The 9,306-nt window shown below is 38.8% G+C and overlaps 1 protein-coding gene across 3 annotated transcripts in view; it reads right to left on the bottom strand.

The window, feature by feature from the left end:
• Positions 1 to 5,410, bottom strand: part of STK31 (serine/threonine kinase 31) — a 66,356-nt gene extending 60,946 nt beyond the window's left edge. Inside the window, exons 1-3 of one of the 3 annotated variants that reach the window (XM_043463381.1) lie at positions 5,299 to 5,410; positions 3,107 to 3,153; positions 2,966 to 3,018 (exon numbers count right to left, since the gene is read on the bottom strand). In XM_043463381.1, the coding sequence (XP_043319316.1) occupies positions 2,966 to 3,018; positions 3,107 to 3,153; positions 5,299 to 5,360 (162 nt within the window). In that variant the 5' untranslated portion in view covers positions 5,361 to 5,410. The other 2 variants (XM_043463382.1, XM_043463383.1) reach the window with 2 other exon arrangements.
• Between the last annotated feature and the right edge of the window lie 3,896 nt (positions 5,411 to 9,306).

Below are 9,306 nucleotides of genomic sequence, written 5' to 3' on the forward strand. Positions count from 1 at the left end.
GGCGAGGGTGGGTTGTTTCGAGAGAACAGCATGTATATTATCTATAGTGAAACAGATCACCAGCCAAGGTGGGATGCATGAGACAAGTGCTCGGGCCTGGTGCACTGGGAAGACCCAGAGGAATCGGGTGGACAGGGAGGTGGGGGGGGGGGGGCATCGGGATGGGGAATACATGTAACTCCATGGCTGATTCATGTCAATATATGACAAAACCAACTGCAATGTTGTAAAGTAATAAGCCTCCAACTAATAAAAATAAATGAAAAAAAAAAAAAAGAGTAGGGCAGGACTGAAGCGATTTAGCATGCATGTGTTCTTGAAATGAGATTACAGACTAAGAGCATCTTAGCAATGTCATCTTGAATTTTTTTAATTTTTAGAATTTTATCAAAACATATCAAAATTTCATCAAACACTAAAAGATGTCCCTTAGATGCACAGGAGTCATTTAAAAATTTTTTTCCTAGAAACAACATACAAAGGAGAAGCACAGTTATTCCCAACCATCCTTCTGGAAGATGTTTCCCAAGTTTGAGAAGGGTCTTCTCTTCTTACTGACTGTTTTTGGCCTTAGCATGTGTTAAGGTACAAGATTTCAGGTTAGCTGACCGAGGAAATCTCTTATTACAACTGTCGAAGGGGCACACAAAGGGCCTGTCTCCAATATGGATTCACACATGTGTGCACAAACAATTTGTTTCTTGAAAAAAAAATCATCTGATTCATATGGACACTTTAGTAGTTTTAGTTCTTAATCTTTTCACTCAATTAAGACATGCTTTCTCTCTTTTTTAAATGTGTTTAAATTTCTACAGGGGCCTCAACTTCATGGTTGAAATCAGAGATTCGAAAATTATGAGTTCTGCTGTTTTGGTAAACAAAATTTTATTTACAGATATACCTATTTATTTATATATTGTCTCTGGCTGCCTTTGCACTACAATGGCAGCTTTTGTAGAGCTGAACAGTTGCAAAAGAGCCATAAGCCTTAAAATACTTACTATCTAACATATACAGAAAAAGTTTGCTGACATCTGGTTTAAATCATGATTTCAAATGCAGGCTACAAATTCACATAAATGTCAATACAAATCAAGTCTAGAGCTGCACTGACCAATACAGTAGCCAATTCTTACTTGAAATGTGGCTCATCTGATTTAAGTTGTACTGTAAGTCTAACATATACACTGGGTTTTGAAAATTTACTATGAAAAAAGGAAAATAAAATATCTTGTTAACATACTTGTGTTCATTACATTTTAAAAAGATATTTAGGATGTGCTGAGTTACATAAAATGTTTTCATTAAAATTGATCTTGCCTGTTACTTTTTCATTTTGAATGTGTCTTTTAAATTTAAATTAACTTATATGGCTCAAATTATATTTCTACCAGACAGTACTGGTCTAGAAAATCTTATTTAATTGAGATAGTAAATGTTGTTCCTATTTAATAAGCTTAAAAATATCATTTATCATCCAACACTGGACACTGCTGAGAGAGACGCAGGTGCTATTAATGCAGAGACAATGGGGACATGGGCAAAGAACCAGAACATGTGGGCACCCTTTAGAAAATGTGTCCATAAGCCAAGATACAAATTTGTTGAACATTTTCTATGAATATCACACTTCTAAAATATGTTTTCTAAATAATTTAAGAAGCCTGAGTTAATCATATTTCATCTTTAACCTTTCTTTTTCATAAATCCTGTTTCCCATGTTGCCCACACAAAAAGGAGTTCTCGGGTTGCAGAAGTACACAGAAATGTTACTCCCTTCCCTCTCATATCACACAGCTCATAAACTTAAAAGTTACTGAGTAACTGTACATTAGAGAGATTCACCTTCTTAAATTCTGGAACATAAGCACTTTGGTGCTTCGCCTTCTATTTAAAATTGAGTAAACTTATTTGCCTTGAAGACTGCCAATATAAAATTATAAATGTTCCGGTAGTACTTTCAATTATATGATGAGAAAGATATTGTACCTCAAAAAAAAAAGATATTGTACCTCAAATTCAAAATTAAGCCAACAGAAAAAAGACAGAAATTTAAAAACAATATCACTTAAGAAATTTAACAGTATCGCTTGCTCCTTGGAAGAAAAGCTATGACCAACCTAGACAGCATAGTAAAAAACAGAGACATTACTTTGCCAACAAAGGTTCATATAGTCAAGGCTATGGTTTTTCTAGTAGTCATGTATGGATGTGAGAGTTGGATTATAAAGAAAGCTGAGTGCGAAGAATTGAAGCTTCTGAACTTCAGTGTTGGAGAAGACTCTTGAGAGTCCCTTGGACGGCAAGATCAAACCAGTCAATCCTAAAGGAAATCAGTCCTGAATATTCATTGGAAGGACTGATGCTGAAGCTGAAACTCCAATACTTTGGCCACCTGATACGAAGAACTGACTCATTTGAAAAGACACTGATGCTGGGAAAGACTGAAGGCAGGAAGAGAAGGGGACAACAGAGGATAAGATGGTTGGATGGCATCACCGACTAGACGGACATGAGTTTGAGTAAGCTCCAGGAGTTGGTGATGGACGGGGAAGCCTGGCGTGCTGCAGTCCAAGGGGTCGCAAAAAGTCTGACATGGCTGAGCCACTGAATTGAACTGAATCACTTAAGAAACAATTGCATCCAAGACCTCTAGATGGAGCTGTAACTTCACAAATACAAGTTTCTCAGCATCTTCAGTAATTTATGCAGTCTAGATTGCTGATGCTAAATTAAGTGTAATTTTAAAACCTCACACTCATAATTCTGATATTAAGTTCAATTTTTAGCCATTTGTCTTCTAATAATGCCCTGTGTTAAATAATGTTCAATAAAAATTAAGCATGAAAAATAACAATGACATATATATATATATTACAGGGTTTCTATTTTCATTTTTGTTGGGGAGGATCTGGGTTAGTGGAGGAAGAGGTGGGAGAGGAAATAAATCAGGCTACTATTTTACCTGGGCCCAAAATGTTACTGCGTCTTCCACATGACTTCCAACCACATCTTCAACTAAAATCAAATTACAATGCAAAGAAAATTAGAAATTAATCAACATCATCTAACTCTTACATACAAAAATAATTTTTAGTGTCAGTACCTTTACTGCAGTGTTTATCTTCCTCCATTTGGACAATTCCTGAAAAACTAAAACAATTCAATACTCTGAATTAGGTTCTATTAATCTGGCCATTAACAGTGAATTAAAGACAAAACTATATAACGTTCAAATTCCTTCCTCTGTGTATGTTTTGTCCCAAATAAAGTTATCAAAATCCAAACTCTATACTAAAAACAACCTCAAAGATATTTTCTGCAGTATTTATTTTGTTTTGAGTGTATCTTGCAATTTCATCACATGCAATTTCTATCTTTGAAATTATGTCTTTAACCAAACTTTTACAAATTTACACTGAATAGTATAATTGATGCACACTCTTTTCAGTTACATAAATATTTCAGTACAAAGTATATATTCTTTAAAATAATTGATGCCTTCCCTAAACAAGAGTAGTGGCTTCCCTGATAGCTCAGCAGGTAAAGAATCCACCTGCAATGCGGGAGTCACAGGAGAGGTGGGTTCAATCCCTGAGCTGGAAGATCCCCTGGAGGAAGAAGTTGAAACCCACTCCAGTATTCTTGCCTGAAAAAGTCCCATAAACAGAGGAGTCTGATAGGCTACAGTCCAAAGGGCTGCAAAGAGTCTAACACAACTGGGCAACTAAACACACATGCAGTAAACAAGAGTAGCACTCCCACAACCTAAACTAAAAGAAACACTACAAACATATATATATAACACAAATGCTTCAGACTGGGATTTAATTTTTAAATAAGGAGATCCATGTTATGGTTTCTGCTTTTGAAGATACCTTGCATCTAAAAATTGCAAAATGAATCAAACTGTGCCCATAACTTCAAAAATAATTTTCATTACATAATTTGCTTTCCCAAATGCAAGATTTTTCAAGATGTCTACTAGTCCTAATTTTGCCCTTAAAACACTAGAATATGGCACTTTATATGCATAAACGTTAGATTTTTTAAGGAAATTGAAAACAGATCTTTTAAACAATTTTAAGAGTTAATTAAGAACATCACTACACCAAATCTCCAAATCCTCCCCCAACCACAGGAAAAGTTGTTAATCTTGTGTCACACTAGGGGAGAGGTCATAAAAATTTTTAAACTTTTATGATTTTTGTTACTTCACATTTTTTCCACATACACTAAGTAGGATCAACCCATCTTTAAAACAAGGATTCTTGCTCATATACTACTCAAAAGTAAATTTTAAATTGAGCAAAAAGTTGTAAAAACAAGTTAGAATCTGTCCAGAGAAACGTATTTCGCTGGAAGACACTGGCTTAAACTTAATTTAAAAGATGGGGGCTTCCCTGATAGCTCAGCTGGTAAAGAATCCGCTTGCAACGCAGGAGATCCCGGTTTGATTCCTGGGTTGCGAAGATCCCCTGGAGAAGGGACCGGCTACCCACTCCAGTATTCTTGCCTGGAGAATCGCGAGAGTCAGACGCGACTGAATGACTTTCATTTTGTTTTTTTTCTTTCTAAAATGAAAATCTTTACTTTGGAAATGGCACCACACGATGTAAAAAGTTTTTAAATCATATTATTAAAAGGCGTCAAAGAGACTTTTTGGCAATGGTTAACACGAGAGTGAGGAAGGAAATGGCAAGCCACTCCAGTCTTCTTGCCGGGAGAATCCCATGAGCAGCGAAGTCTGGAGGGGGCTACAGTTCACCAGGAAGTCGGACATGACTGAGAGGCTTTCACACACTCACAAGAAGGGAGTGGTGCTGCACCCATTTTCTGCACTTCCAGTTCACATCGAGAATTCGAAGTGAGCCCAGGTCGCTCCTCAACGCCTGTCTTAGCAGGCATTTCGAAGTTTAAAAGGGCACAGAATTTGCTGGAAGAGAGAATTCCACCCGACAACTGGTCTGCAGGTCTCTGCCTTCACCCGGAGCAGCAGGCCCAGGTATCTGCAGGCCAGCTTCGCCTTCTGGCAGCACCCTTGTCAACTGGGGTGACTGTCACCCTCAGAAGCAAGCGGGCAGCTTGGAAACCAAGAAGGCCAGGAAACGGCCACGCACATACTTGTGGACCTAAAAGACACCCCACGGTGAAAATACGGTGCTACCCCCACCGAACCCACCAAAAGGACTGCTACTGACCTCGCACTTCCTGCCACAGAAGTTCTAGAAGAACGCCCCAGGCCCCACATGCTGGGCCATCAGCTCTCTGCCCGCCGCCGCAAAGGTGCAGACTTACCTCACGTGTTGGGGCCACTGGGTCTCCAAACGGCGCTTGCGCGCTCGTTGCTGTGCCAACATCCTGCCTTTGCTCAACTGCCTCGCTCACGTGAGCAACAAGGGCTGCGGCTTAGGGCGGGGCGTGCCGGCTGGGGACATGCGCTCTGCGAGCTGCGCACGGAGTCTGCGCACAGGATTTACATGACGGCATTCCCAGCACCTGTGGACTAATGGCCGCCTCGTTCAGCAAAACTTCAAACGGTGACGTGAGATAGTGGTGTGGATTTTTGTGTCCTTTCGTAATTTGTACATGTTGCTTAAAATTTTTAAATAGCCAAGTCGGAAGAATACCAGCATTTTTTTTTTTTTTTTTAACAAGGTAGAAAGGAGAAAATGAAGAAAATGACTTTAGTACAATGAAAGCATGATGTTCAGGTTAGTAGCTTTACAAGCATTTCTCAGTCCAGCCTAGGGTCAGCTCTCGCTCGTGTTGCTTTTTCACATTAAGGGGGTGGGGGGGGGGCGGGATCAATATACCTTATCTGGTTATGAGCAGATGTTACATTTTGTGGCAAACCTTGCACAATAGTTGAAAATTATGTCCACTAATTTTTGCCAGTTTGAAGTATTATGTACAGTAATACAGTAGTAAAGTACACATATTGATGACAGAACATATGTATGCGCTGTTGAAATTAACCTCACAATGAAAAGAACAGTCATTTCCTTCACAACCCCCCACGCCCCCCATGCCCCCCACCGCCCTCAGAAGTTTCTTCATGTCCCTTTATGGTCGTTGGTTCCCGTCTACTCTAAGTAACAGATTATGCTTTCTGTCACCAGTTTGGATTTTCTAGAATTTCATGTTAACCAAATCATACAGTGTGTCCATTCTGTTTTCTTTCATTCAGCATAATTATTTAGAGATTCATCCATTTTGTCACATGTATCAATAGTTCCTTACTCTGTATTCAGTTCAGTCCAGTCTCTCAGTCATGTCCGACTCTTTGTGACTCCACGGATTGCAGCATGCCAGGCCTTCCTGTCCATCACCAGCTCCCGGAGTTTACCCAAACGCATATTCATTGAGTCGGTGATGCCATCCAACTATCTGATCCTCTGCCGTCCCCTTCTCCTCCTGCCTTCAATCTTTCCCAGCATCAGGGTCTTCAAATGAGTCAGTTCTTCCTACCAGGTGGCCAAAGTATTGGAGTTTCAGCTTCAACATCAGTCCTTCCAATGAACACCCAGGACTGATCTCCTTTAAGATGGACTGGTTGGATCTCCTTGCAGTTCAAGGGACTCTCAAGAGTCTTCTCCAACACCACAGTTCAAAAGCATCAATTCTTCAGCGCTCAGCTTTCTTTAAATAGTCCAACTCTCACATCCATACCTGACTATGGAAAAACCATAGCCTTGACTAAATGGACCTTTGTTGGCAAAGTAATGTCTCTGCTTTTTAATATGCTGTCTAGATTGGTCATAACTTTCCTTCCAAGGAGTAAGTGTCTTCTAATTTCATGGCTGCAGTCACCATCTGCAGTGATTTTGGAGTCCCCCAAAATAAAGTCTTTCGATATTTCCACTGTTTCCCCATCTATTTGCCATGAAGTATTGGGACTGGATGCCATGACCTTTGTTTCTGAATGTTGAGCTTTAAGCCAACTTTTTCACTCTCCTCTTTCACTTTCATCAAGGGGCTTTTTAATTCTTCTTCACTTTCTCCCATAAAGGTGGTGTCATCTGCATACCTGAGATTATTGATATTTCTCCCAGCAGTCTTGATTCCAGCTTGTGCTTCATCCAGCCCAGGGTTTCTCATGATGTACTCTGCATAGTTAAATAAGCAGGGTGACAATATACAGCCTTGACGTACTCCTTTCCCTATTTGGAACCAGTCTGTTGGTCCATGCCCAGTTCTAACTGTTGCTTCCTGACCTGCATACAGATTTCTCAAGAGGCAGGTCAGGTGGTCTGGTATTCCCATCTCTTTCAGAATTGTCTAGTTTGTTGTGATCCACACAGTCAAAGGCTTTGGCATAGTCAATAAAGCAGAAATGGATGTTTTTCTGGAATTCTCTTGCTTTTTTGATGATCCAGCGGATGTTGGCAATTTGATCCCTGGTTCCTCTGCTTTTTCTAAAACCAGCTTGAACATCTGGAAGTTCGCGTTTCATGTATTGTTGAAGCCTGGCTTGGAGAATTTTGAGCATTACTTTACCATTACATTACTCATGTGTGAGATGAGTGCAATTGTGTGGTAGTTTGAACACTCTTTGGCATTGCCTTTCTTTCCATTGATACTGGCTGTAGAGTTTTAGTAGATACCATTTACCACTTGAAGAAATTACCTTCTATTTTTAGTCTGCTGGGAGTTTTTATGAATATGTCTTCAGTTTTATCAAATACTCCTGCATCTGTGATAATAATCATGTGGTTCTTTTTAATTTGTTCATATAATAAGTTATTGTCACTAAGTTGTGTCCTACTCTTTTGGGACCCTATGGACTGTAGCCCACCAGATTCTTCTGTCCATAGGATTTCCTGGGCAAGAATACTGGAGTGGATTGACATTTCTTTGTCCAGAGCATCTTCCCCCACCCAGAAATCAAACCTTCCTCTCATGCATTGGCAGGCAGATTCTTAACCACTGAGCCACCAGGAAAGCCCAAATGATAAATTTGGGCTTGATAAATTATACTGGCTAATTTTCAAATGTTAAACCAAACTTGCAACCCTTGCATAAAACTTGGTCATGATGTATTATCCTTTTATATAGTCTTGTATTAGATTTGCTAAAATATTAAGTATTTTTGCATCTATGTTCAAGACGGATATAAGTCTGAAATTTTCCTTTCTTGTAATGTCTTTGTCTGGTTTGGTTATCAGAGCAATACTGACCACATAGAATGAGCTGTAAAAACTAACTTCAATTTTCTGGAAAAGTTTGCATAGAATTAGTAATCTTTGTTCCTTAAATATTTGGTAAAATTCACAGTGCAGCCATTCAGACCTGGAATTTTCTTTGTGGGCATGCCACTAACCACAAATTCGGTTTCTTTAATTGATAAAGTCTAATCAACATATAATCAATCTAAGGCTAGTCATCTATTAATTATTGAGTGAACTTTACAGTTTGTGTCTTTTAAGGAATTTAAGCTGTGAAATTCATTGGCATGAATTGTTGATAACATTCCTTTACTATCTAGAAACTCTAGTAACATCACCACTGTTGCCCCTAAAGGTGAATTGTGTGCTTTTTATCCTTTGCTGATTAATCTAGCTATTAATAGAGGTCTATCAATTTTTTCTTAAAAAAAAAAAACAAAACTAAACAGTATTTGGTTTTATTCGTGTTTCTGTTACTTTTCTGTTTTTTACTTCTGCTCTGATCTTTATTATTTCCTTTTTCCCATTTAATTTTAATTTTCATTTTCTCTTCTTTCTCTAGTTTCTTAAGGTGAAAGCTGAGGTCACTGATTTGAAATCTTCTTTTCCGGTATAGGCATTTGTCACTATCAATTTCCCTCTAACTACTGCTTTAGCTGAATCACACATATTTTTATTTCCATTCTCATTCCATTAAGTGGTTTGATTCTTTTTCTGAATTCTTCTTCAACCCATGGGATATTTAGACATATGTTGTATAACTTTCAAATATTTGGCAAAGTCCCAGATATTGGGACATCTTTGTTACTTATTTCTAATTTAACACCATTGTGGTCAGAGGACATAATTTATGATCTGAATCTTTAAAAAGCACTGTGACTTGTTTTATGGCATAGAATGTAGTCAGTCATAGAAAATGTTCCACATGCACTAACATGTATGATGCAGAGGGGTTCCAGTGAGCATCCCAAGCTACAGTGTCAGAGGATCTTTAGATAATACGGCAAGAGAGTAATGGGCATGGTCCCAAGACAGAGTGCCATCAAACAACTTCCATGTGAAGCTGTCAGAAGCCTGCTTGGAAGTGTTTCACAGCAGTACTGGGGCTAGAGGGGGACCAAGAAAATTTGAAATGGGA

Source organism: Cervus canadensis, chromosome 3 (genome assembly GCF_019320065.1).
Source record: "Cervus canadensis isolate Bull #8, Minnesota chromosome 3, ASM1932006v1, whole genome shotgun sequence".
Taxonomy (NCBI): domain Eukaryota; kingdom Metazoa; phylum Chordata; class Mammalia; order Artiodactyla; family Cervidae; genus Cervus; species Cervus canadensis.